Source organism: Benincasa hispida, unplaced genomic scaffold (assembly GCF_027475165.1).
Source record: "Benincasa hispida cultivar pf3 unplaced genomic scaffold, pf3_genome.v1.1 HicScf679, whole genome shotgun sequence".
NCBI classification, from domain to species: Eukaryota; Viridiplantae; Streptophyta; class Magnoliopsida; order Cucurbitales; family Cucurbitaceae; genus Benincasa; species Benincasa hispida.
Window position 1 is genome coordinate 3,240 of NW_028326799.1, and position 21,508 is coordinate 24,747.

The window sequence follows — 21,508 nt, forward strand, 5'->3', positions numbered from 1 at the left end:
TGATATGATCGGTGTGGTGTATGAGATACATTAAGTGCCATGGAATAGAAAAATAGCTATGGTTTATATGTTTCATGAGATGAAATATTAAAACTATAGTTTATAAATATATTATGGTAAGTAAGTTATCATTTATATTTATAATAATATTAATTATTGGACAATTATCTTTTTTCTCTAATAACCAATTGAGTGAGAGGTTATTGGTGATTTCATGATAACCGTGAGATAAAAGAAAAAATATTTTCCTAATTTTTATACCGTTGTGAATTTGAGATTTTCACTCTCGGAAATTACTCATGGAATAATTGTCAAGTAAATCAGATTTACTAAACGACAGCTTGGAGTTAGCTAAACGATTGTGGAGTGTTATTACACGATAGACACTCGGCTAGACGATGAGTTAAATGATCGCATAGCTTTTGTTAGACGATTGGGCATCGACCTATATGATAGGCTTTATCTTCTCCCACTTGCTCAATCATTTACACGATTGTCCTCCTCCAGTTTCTGCCTTTAACTAAGTCCACACAAAGGCCACCCTCTGGATTCTCACACCGAGAATATCGAGGTAACCTTCTTGGTGGTGTCATACTCAACTCGACACAGTCGAGGTTCTGTGGAGGCCGTTCATGGTGTTCGGGGTGTTCGTGACTTGGAGATCGCGTTGTTCGAGTTCGCTGTGATCGTGCAGTGTAGCGGTCGTGTTGGACGAACGTTCGTGTGTTGTTGTGTTGTTGTGATCGAGCGTTCGTGATTAAGGGAACGTGAAAATGAGTCTTCAAGGTTTGTTAGTTCTTTCCCTTGATCTATAGAAAAGCTTGCTATAATTTCTGTTTGGCGCATAGCCATTTGTTTCCGATTGTGATTGTAATTGTGTATGTTCATATATGATTGAAATTTGTAAAGATCCTTCCGTTGCTCATGAAATCCTCTTGTACGATTTCCTTCAATTGGTATCAGAGCCAAGTTGTTTTGATATTCCAAATTTCAATTATGTTTTGAACTTCTTTTACAATCGTGGTGGGTTTTCTGCATTTGTGTTTAATTGTTAAATCTTTTGTGGATGGCGTTGATGGATGTTTTTGGGTTTCATTGCCTCTGTTTAAAGCTTTCTTTAAATTACAAAGTGTTAATTCGTAAGGACCCCTGTGTTTTTGGGCATAATTAACATGCAATCGAGTTTGTAATTCAAAGTGTTTGAGTTAGGCGAGTCGTTCGTGATGAAGTTTTGAAGCATGGAGATGCAGTTCTCAGCGAAGAAGAAGACTAAGGGTTGGTCGTGTCGTGTAGCCTCAGGTAAATGATCGTTGGGATTTAACTAAATGATCGTGTAGATTTTTCTAGACAATCGTATAGTATTTACTAAACGATCGTTTAGCTAGTGATAAATGATGGGGTAAATCGTTTACTCTATCGCGTAGCGTTGGTTGCCCAATCGCATAGACGCTGGAAGTAGACGATCGTAGTGGGAGCATTTGATACTCATCGTTTAGAAAAAGGTGTGTGCTAAACGATCATGTAGTTAGCATGTCTTATCGCATAGTTACTATCTATACGATCACGCGGTATAAGATACGAAGGCACTCGCTCAACGATCGTTTAGACGATGGTGCTTCGTCGCATCGTTGTCGTTTAGACGATCGTGTAAGGCCTGCTTTGTGCGAAGCGCGCTAGACGATCGCGTACCTTGTGCTTCATCGCTTAGTAAAATGTACACAATCGTTTAGCTCTAGGAGCGTTGGTAAACGATAGAGCAAAGTGTTTGTTCTTTTGTGTAGACGATCGCAGGGTGTTTGGTGCACGATGAGTGGAGACACGTTGCTTCGCCTGGACGGTTCAAGACCCAGTTCGCCTTTTGAACCGGAGACTCCTTATTTTGTAATAGTTAGCTTTAGTTTTGAGGATTTGAGGTAATTTTACCTAGTTCATCAATATTTGTTTATTATACATGTGATGTATGGTGTTTATATGGCAAAGTGTTTGACATATAGTTTGAAACCCACCTTAGGTTGTGCAATTATTCATGCATCATGTATTATAAGAAAATATTGTATGAAGAAATTACATGAAAGCATGCGCATGCATCATAAAATATAACAGTTATATTTTGCATCCATCATCATAAATTTCCACCTTGCTGACTTTGGTGATTATGAACTTACTTGACGTGGATAAAATTTTGTAAGCCCAAACCTATAATATGAATTACAGTCTTGCTTTTGTTACACATACAGTATTAACACATAGATTAAAGTGAAATAAAAATGACATTACATACCTGGAATGCAAGTGCAAATCCCTTTATACAATAATATGAGGCATGGATGAGCATTTTCTACTTTCTTTGTCTCATGTGCTTCCTTCTTATTGTGCATAATAATCTTCATGCTATTCAAGGTACGTTTAAAAAAGACAGATAATCATTCATAATGTTTAAAGATTTCAAGGTCATCAACAATCCCAAATGTCTTCACATCAAATTGGGTTTTCTTGTCTTTTCCAATCATCACCGTTTTGATGAATAATGTCAATGCAACCTTGATGACATCTTCATCCTTTGTAAAAGTGAACTTCTCGAGTGTATTCTCCACGTCCTTGCAAGAATTATCCTTATCATTTGGGTCCTTCGATCCAAGAATGAGTTGTTGCAATCTTTCACCGCTTGTTTCTCTTTCTACAATTTCCTTGGTCAGCCATAACCCAGTTATCAGATTAAAATCGTCTTGGGAGAATGTTACCTTCTTTCCCAATATGTTGAATGATATAATATTTGAGTTTGCATCTATTACCTCCCTCAACAGAAAATGGTGAAAAAGTTGCCCATTAAATACAAGATCTATGTCCAATAGTGGACCAAAGGTCATTGTCTTAAACATTCTCTTCAGCTCTTCGTCAACTTATTCTTAATAACGGACGCAATTTTATGGACTTGGCAAGAAAGTGTAGAGACGGTCATCTAGCAAACTGTAACAATATAATACCACAATAAGTAAATGGTCGCATAATAAAAACTAAACGATCGGATAACAAATGCCTAAATGATCGTGTAACAAACAACTGAACGATCGCGTAACAAACAACTAAACGATCACTTTACAAATACCTAAACGAACGCGTAACAAACAACTAAACAATCACATTACAGATACCTAAACGATCGTGTAACAAACAAATAAACGATCACATTACAAATACCTAAACGATCGTGTAACAAATAAATAAACGATCGCATTACAAATAGTTAAACGATCGCATAAACACTACTAAATGATCGTACATTTTTTCTAAACGATAGTTTACGTTTCTCTAATCGATCGTTTAAAGAATACTAAACACTTGCCTAGGATTATCTAAGCAAACTCTTAAGAACGAATACACGATCATTTAACAAAAGCTGATAGATTGTTTAACAAATGGTAGGCATGAACCCTTTGTGAACCCTAAACGACTGACGAGAATCCTAAACGAATATCAACATGCATTCAAGGAGAAGAGTCGCATACCTTTCAAAGATCGACGACGGTAGAAAATGTGTACAAACAACTGGTAAGAAGGTGGCCAAATGCTCGGATGAAGATAGAAGATGGTGAGTTAGGTACGAGAGCAAAAACGAGAGAAAATGAGAGTCAAAATCGCATAGTGAGAGAAGATGTAAACGAAAAAGTGGGGTGAACGATGCTCCATAGCACGGTTTGAAGAGTTTTTGAAATTGGGAGTAAAATTGGTATTTCACAATAACAAGAGGTCAGTCATGGTTAAGTTTTTAGGAAGAGGTCATCCACAAAAAAGTTTTTGAGAGTTGGGTCATTTCGTGAAATTTTTCCAAAAAAAAAAGTAGTTTTTAAAAAATAGTTTTTAGAATTTGGCTAAGAATTCATCTCTTTACTTTAAAAAAATGCAAATCACGATAAGAAATTGGAAGGAAATAAACTTCATTTTCAAAAACCAAAAATAAAAAACAAAATAGTTACCAAATGATACCTTCATTTATTGTTTTTAAAATTTATGCTTGTTTCTTTTCAATTTCTCCATTATAGATTTCAATTATCTTAAAAAGAAACACTTCAATTTTTAGTCGAATTCTAAAAACTTACTTACTTTTGAAAAACATGAGTATAAAATAGATAACAAAATATAGAAACTTAAGGGTGGTAGTTATTATAAACTAAATTTTCAAACCAAAAACTAAGAATTAAGCTCCCATTTAGAAACCATTTGCCTTTTTGTTTTTGAAAATTAAGCTTATAAACATCACTTCCATCCATTGATTTATTTGTTTTGTTGTCTACATTTTAGAAATGTATTCAAAATCAAAGCCAAATTTTTAAAACTAAAGAAGTAGTTTGCATAAACTTTTTTGAAAAGTAGCTAAGAATCCAAATATTTACATGGGAAATATGAAACGATGAATAAGAAATTGAGAGAAAATAAGCATAAATTTCAAAAACTAAAAACCAAATTAAATGATTACGGGGCAGTGAATGAAGAACTCAACTCATTTTCATTTCAGTGACTGATAAAGTGTCAAGTTAAGCCACGTACCTGTATCATAAAACTAAGGATAATTGATTAAAAGACTATGCTTAAGCCCCAAAATGATTTTTACCCTACCTTTTAAAACTCAAGAATTTTGACCTTTTGCATATCTCATCATCAAACAATGTTGCTAATTTACCCTCATCTATTTTTTTCTTCCTCCGTCATCGATTTCATTCATTCTTTCTTTTTAATCTCGTTCTTCTTCCTTCCTTCTTATTTCCATCCACGTTTTTCTCCTATAGCGTGACCAACTTCGAGAGACCATACACCAGTGTCGGCAAGTCCACATGAGCAGTTTCGATTGTCTTCTTCTTCTCTCCCTCTATTCAATTTGTGTTGCAAAACAAGAGTGAGCACTGGAGACTGAGATTGGGTTAAAAAGGGAGAGAGGAGAGTGATATGTGAGAGAAAAGAGAGCGAGAATAATAGAACAAGACTGCAAGAGCGAGAAAGTCCATTTTGCGTGCACAAGGTTCATTTTTGAGAGAGCATAGGTGAGAGAACGGGAGTACAAGAGCAAGAAAGTCATTCCACATGACAAGATTCATTTTTGCTAATATCACTTGAATTTGACGTCAGTAAAAGGTAAAAAAAAAAAACTCATTTTCAGAAAATAAGCCAAACCTCTTTTTTTTCCCTCAATTTGAATCATCCATACCCTCAAAAAAATATTAAATTTAAAAATTTAAAAAAAAAAATTAAAAAAAAAAAAAGAAAAAAAAAAAAAAAAGAGAGAGAGCAAAAGGCAATGAGTACAAAAAAACTAATGGAGTGTCGTAATGGATTCACCTGAAAACTTTTCCCTCTTGTGATTCTTGTCACATCAACATACTGTCCAGGAACAAAATGACAATCGCCAATTGTTGTACCCACTTACTTTAACAACAGCATAACATTAAAGTTTGAAAGATTTATAGGATTAAGCAATATATGAATAACCATGGTTTGAGCACATACAACAGCCTTACTATAATCCCATGAAAACAACAAATGAAGGAAACAGAAGTTGGAAACAAGAAAGAATATTGAACAGAGGATCAAGGATTCAATTGAATTCTATATTCTTCTCCATGGAAGTGAAAACAATTACAAGTATTATAAACAAATAATAAACTACCTACGCATTAACCTTAAAAATTTTCCTTAATCAATCCATCAAACCATTATGATCCTCCAATTTAAGAGGCATTATCCTAAAATGGGAGTGATTCTAAAATAGATTATATGAAAAGAGACTAATGCTCAAAATACAATGAACCGTAATAAACAAAATAAAACAAATACAACCAAATATGGCCATAACTAAACTAGAGAAATATTTAAAAGAAGTTCCGACAACAAATTGCTATGACCACATGTACAATGAATCCAAACAGCAATCTTTCACAAGCCACAAATTTCAGTCATTGATTAAATAATTCGACAATATAACTCAAGACTCTTCTTACAAATCGTACATGCCTTCGCTGGCGAGAGGCTAAAAAATCTGCCTATGTAGAAACTATATTTTGCTATGTTCAACAGCGCCCAACTCCTTATCTAGTGCAACAACTACTTTTTTCAAGATTGCTTCAGTCGGTTGATGGAAGTTCTTCACAGCCTTGAAATTGTTCGCCATTTCTCATTATGTTTGGGTTCTGCATCAACACATCACTTCAGTATGTTCTTCTGATTCTCATCAGTACCCTGCTGAAGTTCGAATTTGGAGTATAAAGCCCAAAAACCACTAAACACCGGAAGCAAGTGTTACTGGCCTGTTCAGCCAAGTTCTAGCTATGTCAACCTTCCTGTAATGCCAAAACAACTTGGCCACAGCAGCAATAAGGTGAGGATCGTAATAGCATTTTTTAAGGGCATCAATGCTCTTGGTTTTACTTTGTGGACGAGGTACCCATCTCTATTGAGGCTGCCCACAATTATGCCACTATTTGAACATTCTTGCAGTGCCTTGGCCATCAAAATATCAGCTTCTTTCTTATTTCCATATCCCTAAAAATTAATTAATCTAGGTCAAGTTTATGTACAAATGTTCGCAAAAGTAGAAATAAAATAACAGAATTTATTTTCTCAAATAGAAGAAGAGAGGGGAAGAAGAAGAAAAAGAAAAAGATCCTATTTCTACGTTTGTTGTTTCCAAGCATTATCTGAAACAGCATATGGATGAATATACACCATAATAGAATCTAGCTTACATGAACATGAACCCATGCATGGCTCAAATTGTGAAGGCATATATACAGTCAGAACACGAGGAGGAATTTGAGAACTGATAACTTTTAACAACTTTAAACTCAGTTGGATTTGAATGAGTATAACTTTGTATCATTACACAAGCAACCTAGGTAAGCTGACTTCGGTGATGGAGAACAAAGACAAAAATGCCAAGCCATAAAACAAGAAACCAACTCCAATTATCAGAGTCAGGTTAAGCTGCATACCTATTTTAGTCACTTAGCTCATTGTCATAGAACTTAACATCGGCATCATTGTCTGTGGAGGCGCCTCCGTTGGTGGGATTGACATCCAATGTGTCTACATCAGTCAAACCAACCAGTTGAAGGCAACCCTTCCGGCCCTCTGAAGTCCCTTCCTCATAGTCAATCAAATCATTCTCATATGCATCTAGTGGCTCCATTCCAGGACAAAGGATTTCCTGAGATATGCAAGTATGAATTTTCAACTCCAGAAGGATTCCAGAGAACATATTAAGAGGACGATTATATTGAAACTTCATACCACAGGCTATATATTACAGATCACATTATCCATGGAACTGAGACAGTCTATATGAAGTAACGACGATTTGCTGCTAAACTAGCTGATCTAACAATCATCCCACTCTCATATCTTGTTTGAGAACCCGTGTCTTTAAAAGAAAGGGCTTTTTCTGATGAGGCGTTCTTGATAAGGTGCACACTTTTTAAAACAGTGAAACTCACTCAACTATTCTAAAACATCTTTCCCAGATTTTTCTTTTCATCTGTCAAACCATGTATATCCAAGAACTATATCTATCCAGGTCTTCAAACTAATGGTTTTGAAATTTAATACTCGAACACAATGGGTAATCTGGTGGTATAGGCTGTAGATATTTGGAGATATCCCGTAACTTTTTGAATTTAGCCTCACACAAAAACTTAACTAAAAATCTATGTGGTCTCCTAAAGTATGCAAAGCTTCTCTGAGATCAGTGGGGTGCAGCTGTGATCAGAATGGAAGAAACAGATCTCCAATTACCTAGTTATTAAAAAACCAAAAACTAAAAAATTAAAAATAAAAATAAAAAATAACAGAAACGAACTTGGTCTTGTTCTTTTGGATTGGAGTCCTTTTCGGTAATTAGAGTGGATTCCTCAACAAAAAAACTGGCATTTGGAAGACGGAAGACCTGCCTTCCACTACACAAAGTTTGTGGAATGCAGTTCATTGTTTGTTGCTTGCATATAATGGAATCACTTTGCAGGTATAGACAGTATGATCACATACCTCATCTTCTTGAATGCCTTGTTTTTGGGGTTCCACAAACCATTCATCCAATAAGTGTTCCATAAGAATATGATCAAGAGAAACAGACGCATTAGATTGCTTTCTTAGTTGGCGTTCTCGAAGTCTCAGGTTGTAGTGAACATACAACAAATCAGCCATTTTTCTCTGAGACAAAGTATTGTGCCCTTGACTGTGTTCCTTAGAGAACGGGGTCCAGTTGTGTTCACAACACAAAGATGAACATGTCTGACTCAGTATACGAACGGCTATTTGTTGCAGTTCTAAGCAACTGATTCCATGTTGTTGCCACCATGCAGCTATTAAAGTAAATGGAATTGATGACTACAATTAAACAATATTAAAGAAATGGGGTTGTATATTACCTTGCTTACACCATGCAAGTTAACCAATAACAAGGGATATTTAATACTGATGGATAATGCTGACACATACCTGGATCAAGCTCTGTTCTTGTACTAATAGCCAGCTCAGTTCCAAAATCGGACTTCGCTGAATTATAGTCAGAAATCTGGGACATCCAATATCAAAGTAGTGAAGATTAAACAGAAACAGGGACAATCAACAGGCTCACAAAATAACCCATCCATTACCTGCATAGATGCAGAAATCCTTCTGGAACTGTCAGACTCTAGTCGGACTATGCATTCATTAAGTCCACGAACCACCTCCGAATGCTGCACAAACAAAGGAAATATAGCTGAGAAAAGAGACCAATAGACCATCATGATTATGCATCACCAACAGAAAGTTATTTTCATACCGCCACAAAATCAGGACGATATCTGTATGATGGGTTCAAGAAAAAAGCAGCCATGTGTAAAGGGTGGCAAAATAAAGAATTCCAGTTGCTATCTATCACATTCCAGAATGGTCCATATTTCCTGGCATCATCACCATGAACGGATTGTATAGCAAACTTGGCTCTGTACATATCATTATATATGGATGAAATTGACAAGTTTTGAACAGAATCGACTTTTTGAAGAACTTGCAATACTGGTTCCACAGATTTACAAACATATTGCACCTTCTTCCAAAATGAAGGATTTAATACAATCATCTCTACTTCTTGTCCCTCACCAGTTTTAGAAAACCTGCTAGAAGTCCACTCATTGGAGACAAACATTCTCCGTAAACTAGCTCTGTGGTCCAGCAGGCACTGCAAAGTAGTAAAGGTTGAGGCATTCCGAGTAACTGCAGGTCTCAGAAGTTCCAACCCCTGGGTGAACTCGTTCTTCATGAAATTTAACAACCAGCTCCGATTGTAAATAAACTTGGTAATTTTTTGGCACTTTTCAATGCAGTCTTCCACGGATCTCAATTTCAAAAAATCTTCAAGCATGTGATCAATGCAATAGGTCGCACATGGGGTCCAGAATAAATTTCTTCTCTTCTCCTCAAGCATTTTTCCAGCAGCTTTATAATTGGGAGTATTCTCCGTGATTACCTAAGGGGAAAAAACGATTAGCTGCAAGGACATGGGCAATTTAGATTAGAAACTACTAGATGATTGCAGCAAAGGTACTACCTGCACCACATTTTCCTCTCCAATTTCATCTACCACTCCATCAAGAACTCTAAACAAGTTTGAAGGGTCATCTATTATTCCCGTGGCATCAACTGACGAGACAAAGTAAACACCACGGGGACAAGAAACCAAAAAGTTCATGAACGTCCTACAATCTGAATCCTTCCAATTGTCTACCAAAATGGAACAACCAGTAACTGCCCAGGAGGCCTTCAACTCAACCAGGTAAGATTTAATGGTTGCAACTTCCTCCTGTAATAACCGACCAGATATCAGTTGACATGAAGGGCCAACCAAGCCTGATCCATATTGACCAACTGCCTCCAACATCTTATGAAAGTAAACAGAATTTGCAGATTGAAAAGGAATTCCTGCATAGCAAAAGAATTTGCAAATTGCAGACATTACTTCTTTCCGTGACCTCCTATTGCCTCCTCTTTTTACTAAAGCCTGTTTGTGCACCTGTTCAGTTTGTCTTTTAGTGGTTTTCAGAAAAACAGAATCTAACCTTGATCTTTTAACTGACGGTTCAGATCCACCACCAGGGGACATTCCCCTGAAAGTACTTCTCAAATCTTTGCTCAATCTTTTGTCACCATCGATAAACCTTTCCTTGCTAATATGATGCAGGGATTCCTCTTTCTCATCTTCTTCTTCTTCATTATCCGATTGCATAAAATAAGCCGATATCTCATTGGCATCAGTCTGTACATGTCTCCTACCAGTTCGATGCCATTTCATATTCTCTTTGATCTTAAGATACACTTCCTCAGGAGCATGTTTACAAGGAGCTACCTCTCCAGGAATTCTGGCTAGATGTTGTTTAAACCTATTAATACCTCCACTGACTATCTTTTCACAGTAGTTGCACTTTACCTTCTTCTTCCTTTCATCTTGAGCCACACCATGTTCCCATCCAGGATCGACATATCTTAATGACCTTAGAGGAGTCATGTTAGCACCAACATTCCTGTTTCCCATCAGTTGCCTTCCTCTATTTCTATAAGCCACATGTAAACCATCTTCTTCATCATCATTGGAATGGAAGTTCAAATACGATTGTTCATCATCTTCAGATTGCCTTGGTTTCTTATTGGAACGACAACCTTCCAGGTTTTCTCTCATTCTCAAATATACTTCCTCCGGAGCCTTGTCGCAATAAGTAACTTCCCCCGAAACTCGAGCTAAATGTTGCTTCAATCTATATATGCCACCACTTACTATTTTCCCGCAGTAATTGCATTTAACCTTCTTCTTCTTTTCATCTTGAGCAACTCCATGTTCCCAACCCGGATCAACAAATCCAGAGGAGCGAATAGGGGCCATCATTGCTACAGCACTAGGGTCCAACTGAGCTCAAGTATAATGGACATCCGTTTAGAGATCGGTTAGCACATATTTTGAAGCACTTGTCACCACCAGTGAACTCCGGTTACAATTTGATTTCAATAGCTGCTTGATCAATAAAAAGGCGCCTAAAGCATAGAGTCAGAGAAATTTATGGTAACACCAATTAGACTATTCAATCTTCATTTCTTTTCTTCTTGACTATCAATACCTATTCAAAAAAAAAAAAAATCCAGATATTGTCATTTGCTTAAACAAAGAAACATGCAAATCAAGAGTATGAAGAGAGAAGCAATCTTCATAAACAAGAAGTTTGAACTTTGGAGGTATTGTAAACACAGCTAGACCTGAGATAAACAGAATATTAATCAACTTGATCAGCTCCAGCACCACACATAAAATAGCTATGTTATAAGCAAAGAACAAAGAGACTACAGTTCACTAAAATCAAGAGAGAAAAGCTTGTTAGTACCCATCAACGGGATAACAACTGATAACAGTTTAGGAATTTCAGCAAACAAGTGATACACAGAAAACAGAAAATCTAAACACCATAAACAGAATAACAACTGAAAACGATCATATGTAATTAACATATTCATTGTAACGATAAACAAGAACCGTACAGTCTTTAAATGGCTTGAATGTGAATGAATTCCGAGCCTTTTCAGAACCTTTCCGGTGATTTCACAGGCATTCTGATTTCATCGACATTCACAATCTTTGTTTACTTTCTGATAATTGAAAGATGAATTTGATTTCAAGCTAAAAGGGTAGAGAGAGAGAGAGAGGAGAGAGAGGAGTTTGACGAAGGGCTGGTCGGATCGCTGGTGGAATCGTGAGTCGCGAGTAGATACGTCTGGGTGAGATGGGTTCAACTCGACTCTCTAGGGCTTCTATATTAGCTTTTTTTTTTCTTTTCTTTTCTCTTCTTCTTCTTTTTTTTTTTTTTTTTTTTTTTGAAAAAGATCAATTTAGACCTAAATTTTTAATTTCATCCATTTTCACGAGTTTTGCAATTTTAATTTTTGGCTCAATTTTCACCAATACACTTAATTATTAAAAAAATGTGAAAATCTTCATAAATTTATTTTAAAAATTTATGTTAAATTAAAACTTTGATCTAGATGGTAAAGAGAGTAAAAATTTAGTATAAACTAAATAGGTTAAATTCTAACTTTTCCTAAATCATATGGATCATCAAATTAATAATTTAACTAAATAATTATTCATTTATCAAATTTTATTATTTATCAAATGCACAAGATCATATTTTCTTTAACGATACATAGAGCAGAGGATTAAAATTGAACAAGAGCATAGAGGATTAAAATTGAACCATTCTTACCGTTCAAAATTAAAATTACACTAATTTTTTAAAGGTTAAGTTGAAAAAAAAATTCCTCGAGGTGAAAAGACCCCTTAATTAATTATAGTATATCCCCAAAAGGTAAAGTTCTTTTTTGGTTGTCAAGGAAAAAAAAGAGGTTCTTTTTTTGGACACAATTATTAGTGGAGAGGAAATTCAGAGAGTCATTTTTCTATTAATTAAAAATAATAATAATAAAAAGAGAGAGAAACCGATGAGTCAACTCGGTTTCCTCGAAGCGAGTCGAGTCGAGCGGACTCGGTCAAATCATCTGAACCAAACTTAGCGAAATGGTAACGCAGAACTTCACTGCAGAACCAAACTTTATTGGTTGAATGCACGAGAAATTGAAAATGGCAGTTTTGTAGAGACAACGAAGAAGGGGAAATAGTCAATTTTACGAGACAAAAACCAGCAAAATCTGCCGCCGCGATCTCCGCCAGCATCTTGATATGACCACCGCTCCGCCAGAACTGGCATTTTGAATATCAATGGGAACGAATGGGGATTCTAGTAGCTCAAAGGCGGCAACAATGGCGTCCACACCCATAAAAGCTATGAGATTCTAACAAAAAATGGTCGACAGAAGAGAGAACAGAATGAAGAAGAAGCTGAGAACCATATGTAAAGCAAACTCAAAAGAGACAAAACAGAAACACAAATGATAAAATAAAGAATTGGAATCAATAGAGAGGCAGAACAAGCTGCTGCAACATTCTCAATAGAACTTCAATAAGGTGAAGATCTCCCAAAAGGGTTAAGCAAAAGATGTTGAAAATTTGAAATGTACATGGAAATTCATTCAGATTTCCCTCAATTGATTGTTCTTGGCATCCATGGATATAGAAAGAAAAAAAAAACATTACTACATTGATCCAGAAGCTTTCCATGGATGGTTTAATAGTACCTCAACGCTCTGTATTCTACTGAATCTTTGAGATACTCAATTGAATGAGATAGTTGAACAAGATCACTCTCTACAGTTAGTTGCCTTAAGCAGCTACCTTCGCTATGGAGTCCAATTCCCCTTCATACGATTAAAAATGGATGTTACCTCTTTCTCCTGTAGCTTGGAATCTTCTTCTTCAACCGTCCTCTCACCAGCAACAGCATCTCCATTAGTTTTAGCATATCCATTTCTGTCCTTCTCCTGAAGCACAAGATAAGCAAGCCGTTCCAATGCAAGAGTAGCTTGTTTCTTCGCAAAGGCAGCGTTCTTGATCTTCATCTCCGCTACAGCCCTAGCGTCAAGAGCTGCTCTCCGCATGGATTGAGCGGAGACACGAGCCGCAGCGACAATCGCTTTGGCTGATTTAGCATCAACGTTTCTCCTGGCCAAAAAGGCGACAGTGGACTCCGATTGACAAAGGCCGCCGGAGTCAAAGCCATCGAAGAAAGCAAAACAAGGATCGGAGCAAAGAGGGCACAGGAAGGTAGATGAAAATCGAAAGGAAGCGCAAGAGAGATGAGAGATTGAAGGGCATCTGAAGCACATAACTCGCTGATGAGACGGCGGAGGAGTCGAATCGTCGTAAACATCGAAGCAAAGAGGACAGAAACGAGAGAGATTGTGCTTGAGGACGCAATTGGTACAGAGACGACGGAAGGACGCTTTGAGACGTACATTGTGGAGGATCCAACAGGCGGATTGAGAGATGCCGCATTCTTGGCAGTGAGAAACGGAATTGGATTGAAGATGGTTGCAGTGTGAGCGATTCATCGGAGGAACAGCAACAGCAGCAGCATTCGCCGGAACAGAAACCCTAGAATGGGAAGCGGAGAGAGAGAAACCGATGGAAGGGAGGGAGCGGCTCTGAAGCTTGAAAAAGAGAGAGAGAGAGAGCTTGAAAGGAAGTTTAAGAAGAAGAAAAATGGAGGAACGGAGATTGGGCTGAAGAAGGAGGAGGAGGAGTATGGCTATGGCGATTTGGCTCTCTTTCTTTGAATTTTGAACTCAATCTGCAGAAGAGTAACGTCTTCTATCAATTTATCTTTTATTTTCTCATAAATTTGTTTAACTATATTTTTTTATTTTCAAAAAATGAATATAAGTTTGTTCATGGGTTGTTCTCTAATAGTAAAATTAATCAAATATTTAAACAGATATTGATAGATGTATATCAATGTCGTATTCTTTTCATTTAAAATAATTTTTCATTGTTTATCCTATATTCAATTTTTTAATTTTTAAAATTTTTAATTAGCCCTATATTCAATTAACCTTATTTATTCAATTTTTTATTTCTTAAAATTTTTAATTTGAAAAATATTTCTCTCATTCAAATTTCAACAAACCTTATGAATGCATTCTTCTTAACATCGGTTTGGAAGTTGAATGCGGATGTAATTTGGCTATTTAACCATTGAGAGATTTGGATTTGATGCTTCGTTAAAATCTTGACAATGTTGTAGAGACCAATTTCAACTGACTTGTTCGGAGGTGATGAAGCTTCCCGATGAGGAAGCGATAGATCTTAGAGGCTGGGTCCAAAGTATAAGACTCTATGCTTATTTCCTTAATTCATACTCATACGGTGTCTAAACCGTTGCCTAATCAAACTTCTGTCTCTTATTCTTTTTCTTTTACCTTGAATGATTCTTTATTTGTGACTCATGAGGTTGTTCTTTAGTCTCTTTTAATGTTTCTATTTTCTTGAAAAAAATGTTGAGATTTTTGTATCTTAATTACCAAGTGGCATGTTGAAATATAACAACTTTATTTTTCCACATCAACTTAATCTTTCACTATACACTTTTTTAAGATTTAAATTTTATATTCATCTTAATATCATAACGTTTCGAACCTCCCAACGATAAAGACAATAAGTTGAATATACTCATTTTGGCATTAAAACTTTTATGCTATTTAACAAAAAAAAAAAAAAATCACAGGCAGAGTAATCTTATTTGTATTTTAAAATATTGAAATGATATAATATATAAAAGTTAATGCAATCAAGGTCAAATTGATTAGGGGTGTTCACGGTTCGGTTCAGTTTGAGACTTAAACTAAACTGAACCACAAATTTTAAAAATGTACTTTCTGGACCCGAACCGTGTTCGGTACAGTTTCAATGTTTTCTTTTTTTGTTTTTTTTAAAAAAAACTTTTTGATGTCTTTCCATAGTTTCTAAATTATATTCGGTTTGATTTTACCACTTTTGTTAGTTTTTATTGCTTTTTCATATTTTTAAATTATATATATATATATATATATATATATATATATATATATATATGTTTTTAATAAATTTATTAAAAAACCGATCCGGTTTGATTTGGTTTCAAATCAATTTCAACATTGAAACCGAACCAAACCGCAATAATTTGATTTGAAAGTATATCAAACCGAAACAAACCACATTAATTCAATTTCGATTCAGTTTTAGCGATTTCAATGAACGCCCATAAAATTGACTACTTCAAAAATTATAAAAAAGAAAAGGAAAAAGATCAAATTTCCAGCCACACTAATTAATAACTCTCAATCACACTAATTAATAACCATTTACACAAAATAATAAAATTCAACCATTTCTAATAGAGATTAATAGAAATCTATCACTATCTATTAGAAACTAATAAAAGTCTATCATTAATACCACTAATAGAATTTTGTTCCACTGCCGATTTTCTTTTTCTTTTTCTTTTTTTTTGGTTGTTTTTGTAAATGGTTTAAAATTTTTCCTATCCGTGAAAATTACACTCAAAATTATTAAAATTATTTCTCATAAAAGTATAATTATCTTAAATATGTTCTCAAAGAAAAATACATCTTAAATATGCATATTAAAATTGCAATTCGTAATTCTAAAAATAAAAAATAAATTTAAAATAAATTATTTTAAAAAAAAAAACCGCAATTCGTAAAATGTATAATTATCTAAATATGTTTTTACCAGATTTAAACATTCACATCGTAAAAAAATTTTAAAAAGTTACTTTTATATAAACTTTTATATTATTTAAAGATCATGTAAATAATTATAACATCTTCTAAAACAAAATAAATGGTAACAATCCCAATGTTGTATAAATAACATGCTCTATTATTTTTACAACCATTTCAATTTCCATCCTTTATTTTTGGAGAAATATATATTTGGTAGCAGTCAAATACAAAAGTAATTTTTGGAACAAAATTCCAAAGTCTATGGTAAAATTAAAAAATATTTTGTGTATTTTTAACCTTAAAATTAAAACAAAACCCAACTAAACCATTCAAAACTTAAAAAGCAAACCAAAACCTTGACTTTGGTCAGAAGATTGAATCCCTCGACCACACATCTTTGAACAGGAGTCAAACATTGTTTATAGAACCGATCACAATTCCAAATTCTAAATGCAAAGGAATTACATTACAAATAATAAAAGGAAAAAGGAGGTTAGGCACTTCAGCCCAAAAGAGGAGAAATTTCTAACACTATTGGCAGAGCCATGAACAATCTCTTCTTCTAAGTTCACATAAAACATTAACTTCAACTCCCAAAATAAATCATATGATCACTCAACAAAAAATTCTCAATAATCATAGCTTCTTTTTTTTTTTTCTACTCTTTATTTCGAAATGGTCTTTTCCGGTACAGGTTTGAGATGGTGAGAAAAATTTTAAAAAGAAAAAAGTAACAATAGATTACCATCTCATTAGGAGATCGGATCACCTCGTACAGATCCTCTGACTGCATTTCTAATGAATTGACTTCTCATAAGGGTTGTCAATAAGCGTACCTGCAAACACCATCAATAGAAGAAAAAAGCAGAGCAAATACCACAACTTGCTCTGAAGGGCAACTCCTAATCAATCTCCAACCATAAATGGATCTACTTCTCCAAGATCAGCAACAAGAGGTTCCAAATTCTCCATGTCCTCGTCATCGGTTGCAAAGTACGTTGGGAACGGAAGGATTGACTTATTGAGTTTCTTGTAGAAGGCATCCTTTATAAATACAAAGTTTCCTTCGGCACCGGGGACCTAAAAAAAGGTGGAGTTGTGCGCAGCAAAAACCTCAGGCCATGATGTCCGAGTATATGATATTTATGTATATAACAAGGACTCTAGTATAGGATCAGATCAAGAGTTTGAAATTTGGTTTTAGAAGAAACTTACTTGTCCTCTCACCCATATCAAGTTTCTTGCAGGATCAATTTTGTATATCCACACATTTTTTACAGTTCTCTGCTTTCCACCCATTCGCCCAGCCATCTTTCTACCTTTGAAGACCTGCAAAATAAGCATGTGTTTCTCGCTATCATAAATTACATGGAATACAATGAAAACAGACTAGAACTCGCCATCAACAGATCATAAAAAGATATTACACACTTTGGAACTTGCTTTTTTCTGTATTTAGAAACAGGAACAAGCTTCTAAAATTTGATACAAAAGTTTCCACGGTTCCATATGCAAAGCAAATCAGACAAAATTCAAAGTATTTTCTATTGAATCACGGAACTGTAGAAGATAAGGTCGATATGTGAAAGAGGATTCACAAGTATAAGCCTTTTCAAACTTCATAAACATTAAAGCTTCACCAAAAATAAGGCAACAACAAAAAGAACACTATTTTCAAGATTGTAAGCCATGAAAATTTCCACATGTTACTCGATATAATTCATTTCACAAGCAGAGTTAAATCTGTAAACTGTCCAGGGTGGAATTATCCGAGAATCAGAAGCGACCTAGTAGGCTACAGCATATACTATCTCAAATGTGAGTTCCAGGTAGCTCTAAAGTACAATTAAGAACCAAAACACCGCTCAATCGTAAAAATGAATACCACCATGGAAAGATAAACACACCTTTCCAGGAGCATCCCTCTGACCTGTAGAACCACCGCTTCTATGGGATAGTGATGCTCCATGGGACGCCGGCATTCCTTTAAAGTTATGCCTTTTCATCACTCCCTGAGCACAATTAGAAAAAGGATTAGCTATAAGAGATATCACTTCCATGGAAAAGATTTTATACCATTTACACAAGGTAACAGAACAATTTTGTTATATTGATTCTGGATCTCATGAAGAATTTTCAGGACACAAATATACAACTTGATATTAGCCAAATTAGCACGAACATGAAAGAAGACAAAAAAAAAGATCACAGCTCCACATAAATGATAAGCTACATACAGCTTTTGAAGGGGTTAGCTCCCTAATATATTTTTCTGTATACTTATATCTATGAATTTTGTTCTTTTTACTATTTTTGTCTCCAGGATGCACATAATCTAATTGAGAAATTGTTCATGTTATCTTATGATAACATACACATATATCTCGCTGTAACTTTGATGTGGACCATGCAGCAGGACAGGTAATTAAGCATGCAAGCCAATAAGCAAGTTTGATCATGTGAATAAATGACCACAACCCAAAGTAAGGATTGCAGTGATATAAATTGGAAGATGACAATGACAAACAAGCATACGTAACTTGTCCAATAGTTGTTTCTGCTAAAACTCTCATTTTAACTCTTCAATGGACATTTTAGAATTTGAAGTTTAGTTATTAGTGGCACACCGTGAGGTTGTTCAATTGAGTTTTGAAATAAAGATCTTTACTCTTGTGGTTTTAGCATTCTGTCATTTGGATGGTTGTTTTGCAAGATATGATCTCTTACAACTATATGTTCATTTCATGTAACTTGATACTTTAATTGGATTTGACTTGCTCCATAAGTTAAAGTTTGAGTTGTAAGTTGGACATCAAAGAAAGTTTTGGGTAATTAAACATAACAAGTCATACATCATCCGTAATGCTTGATGCAAAGACAAATAGATCATGTCCTTGATATCACATTATGCAGTGTTACCATTTAAAATAGCATATTTAAGAATCATTGGAAGAAATATCAGTACATACAGAATAATGTTGATGAACATAATTGACTAGAAACATCAATGCCAAGGAAGGAAGAAAAAAGGGACCGACAATGTTTTTTAAAACTCGCCACTAGTTTACAGTCATCATTTGTTGCAGTTCAATTTCATAAATTGCTCATTCAATTGCCATTGATGATTAACAGCATTTAATTGGTACTTTGACCTAAACTCAGAAGATACATACATTTATATGAGTTAATGTTCCCACAATAACAGTTAACTGTTTGAGTAATTTTGATACGTTACCGACTTAACCATAATAGCAAATATAAGGAATTGAATGAAAATAAAAAGGAAAAAAAGTTGTGAGTTCAAAAACTAATGGAGTAATGGTGCAATGAATTCACCTGAAAACCTTTCCCTCTACTTATTCCTGTCACATCAACATACTGTCCAGGAACAAAATGACGAACGCCAATTGCTGTACCAACTGGAAGAAGTGCATCTTCTGACACCGGGAACTCCCTCAGTTTCCTCTTCAATGGAACACCTTGAGCCCTAAAATGACCTACCTCAGGTTTTGTCAAATGCTTCGCCTTCTTCTGTCCACAGCCAATCTAACTAGCACCATACCGTAGCACCTTTAGTCAATAAATTCAAGTCGTAGGCAATAAAATATGTATGAACTGAAAAAGAAAAAAGAACCTCAAACATATGGTCTAATGGTAGAGACAATTGGTTGTTTTTTAGAAAGAGTGAAATCAACACCAGGTGTAAATTTTACCAACACTTAAAACTCTAATTGTCTTTCAAATTTAGTATTGGGTGGGTGAAAACCTTCCAAAGATTAGTGGGGATTGCCCATGAGCATGATACAAGGAGTCCAGCCATCAACCTCCATACCATAGTTATCAAAATTTAAAAAGTCACAAATGGTTATGTCTAGCTAAGTGTACGTATGGAAGTGATGACATGATAGGAGATGGTGAAATTCTGGTCCAAAACAACAATGTGCAGCTCAGTTCAATATAATAACAAAATCCATGGAAGAAACAATAGGTTCAAATCCCTCTGTCTCACATAAGAGAATATATATAACTAAGAAACCACATTTTCATTGAGAGAAGTGAAAGAATATATATAACTAAGAAACCACATTTTCATTGAGAGAAGTGAAAGAATATATAAAGCACCAACGAAAAAAGGGCCCAACAAGAACAGAGAGTTCGACCTTAAGTGACAAGGACGCCAGTCCAAAAGAACATCATTAGGCTAAAAATAGACTCCGCAACATCATTAAGCCAAAATCCCATTTCATTCCTGTTTCTTTTGCCCTACGACTGCGATAGAAACCAACATTACCAAGGCCAATGATGTTCGTTTTCTAGTTTTCAGTCGTGCTCCTAATTTCATCTAAGTAGCAACAATAACTAAAAATAACAATAAATACTCCACTTACGGAATGAAAATGAGAAGAAGAGAATTGAACAGTACCTGGAGGGCTGTGATACCCTCTTTCTCAATGGTCTTGACCTGAGACACAATATTATCATCAACCCAGAGCACAGTGATGGGTATCCTAGCTCCCCATTTATCCCACAGCGCCGTCATTCCACACTTGACGGCGATAACACCCGTCCGCTTCGAGTTTGGAGTCATAACACGAGGTTTAGCTTCAATAATCGAAGAAGATGGCAAAGACCCATCGCTGGCCTGGATCAAATCTTGGGTACTGAAAGCGCGGAAGAAATAGTAACAAGACGCATTTGTCCTTGAAGAAGAAGAAGAAGTAATTGTATGAGAAGCGCCGGAATTGATCGAGAGAAGACGAAAACGAGAAATGAGACCTCTGGATAAAGCCGACATGGTGAGAACCAATCGCAACAATTACGATATGAAATGGGGAAAAATCAAAGAGGAAGAAGAAGGATTTGATTCAGATTTTAGGGTTGATTTCGATCTCGGAGACTGAAATTTCATTATCTTTCTCTCTGTGTTATGCCATCGATGCAGTGTGATGGAGAGAGAGCGGCAGCAAGTGACAACTCGGGGTTTAGGGTTCTAAGAAAGCAAAATCAAAGACATTAAAAAAAATTATAATTTATAAATTTATAAATAAATAAAAAGTTAATAACCTTCCCGACGGATTATTTAGATAGAGGTTGTTTTGAAAGTTAATTGGGAAAAGAAGGTAGTTTCCAATTTATTTAGGGAAAACGGGTGATTTTTTTGTCTCCATCCGAGTGCGCCTCTTGAAGAGATGCACTTTGAAATATTTTTTTTTAGTCCCGTATATCGCATTTAAAAAAAATTAATAATAAATCGATCATTCGGGAATATTTTATTTAGTTTCTTTCTCCCGTACGCCGCATTAATCGCACACAATCGCTTAAT

General features: G+C 35.3%; 3 protein-coding genes across 5 annotated transcripts; all 3 read right to left on the reverse strand.

Annotated features, from left to right (window-relative positions):
* Positions 1–5,730: 5,730 nt before the first annotated feature.
* LOC120073319 (uncharacterized) lies at positions 5,731–11,818 on the reverse strand. Of its 3 annotated transcripts, none has more exons than XM_039026092.2 (8): positions 11,551–11,818; positions 9,578–11,135; positions 8,810–9,496; positions 8,640–8,723; positions 8,482–8,557; positions 8,029–8,345; positions 6,981–7,195; positions 5,731–6,531 (listed from the first exon to the last, which is right to left on the reverse strand). In XM_039026092.2, exons 2-7 carry the CDS (start codon positions 10,904–10,906, stop codon positions 6,986–6,988), a joined length of 2,703 nt encoding a protein of 900 aa, XP_038882020.1. In that variant the 5' UTR covers positions 10,907–11,135; positions 11,551–11,818; the 3' UTR covers positions 5,731–6,531; positions 6,981–6,985. The 3 variants fall into 3 exon arrangements, 1 of the variants encoding a protein (XP_038882020.1); XR_005480738.2 differs by lacking the exon at positions 5,731–6,531 and adding an exon at positions 7,844–7,940 and having other exon boundaries at positions 6,984–7,195; XR_016527204.1 differs by lacking the exon at positions 8,029–8,345.
* Positions 11,819–12,986: 1,168 nt separating this feature from the next.
* LOC150030022 (uncharacterized) lies at positions 12,987–14,389 on the reverse strand. Its single transcript, XM_090310149.1, has one exon. It carries the CDS (start codon positions 14,011–14,013, stop codon positions 13,303–13,305), a length of 711 nt encoding a protein of 236 aa, XP_090166275.1. The 5' UTR covers positions 14,014–14,389; the 3' UTR covers positions 12,987–13,302.
* A 2,243-nt stretch (positions 14,390–16,632) lies between these two features.
* On the reverse strand, positions 16,633–21,235 carry LOC150030023 (large ribosomal subunit protein uL3m-like). Its single transcript, XM_090310148.1, has 5 exons — positions 20,609–21,235; positions 19,522–19,731; positions 18,093–18,197; positions 17,401–17,514; positions 16,633–17,265 (listed from the first exon to the last, which is right to left on the reverse strand). Exons 1-5 carry the CDS (start codon positions 20,978–20,980, stop codon positions 17,092–17,094), a joined length of 975 nt encoding a protein of 324 aa, XP_090166274.1. The 5' UTR covers positions 20,981–21,235; the 3' UTR covers positions 16,633–17,091.
* Positions 21,236–21,508: the final 273 nt, after the last annotated feature.

Coding starts and splice junctions, on each gene's coding strand:
- LOC120073319 (XM_039026092.2), bottom strand. CDS start 10,906: ATGATGGCCCCTATTCGCTCCTCTGGATTTGTTGATCCGGGTTGGGAA. Junction 8,724..8,809: donor ATCGTCCTGATTTTGTGGCG/GTATGAAAATAA, acceptor TTGTTTGTGCAG/CATTCGGAGGTGGTTCGTGG. Junction 8,558..8,639: donor GGATTTCTGCATCTATGCAG/GTAATGGATGGG, acceptor TGGATGTCCCAG/ATTTCTGACTATAATTCAGC.
- LOC150030023 (XM_090310148.1), bottom strand. CDS start 20,980: ATGTCGGCTTTATCCAGAGGTCTCATTTCTCGTTTTCGTCTTCTCTCG. Junction 19,732..20,608: donor AGGGTATCACAGCCCTCCAG/GTACTGTTCAAT, acceptor GGTGCTAGTTAG/ATTGGCTGTGGACAGAAGAA. Junction 17,515..18,092: donor AGAGGGATGCTCCTGGAAAG/GTGTGTTTATCT, acceptor CTTATTTTGCAG/GTCTTCAAAGGTAGAAAGAT.
- LOC150030022 (XM_090310149.1), bottom strand. CDS start 14,013: ATGAATCGCTCACACTGCAACCATCTTCAATCCAATTCCGTTTCTCAC.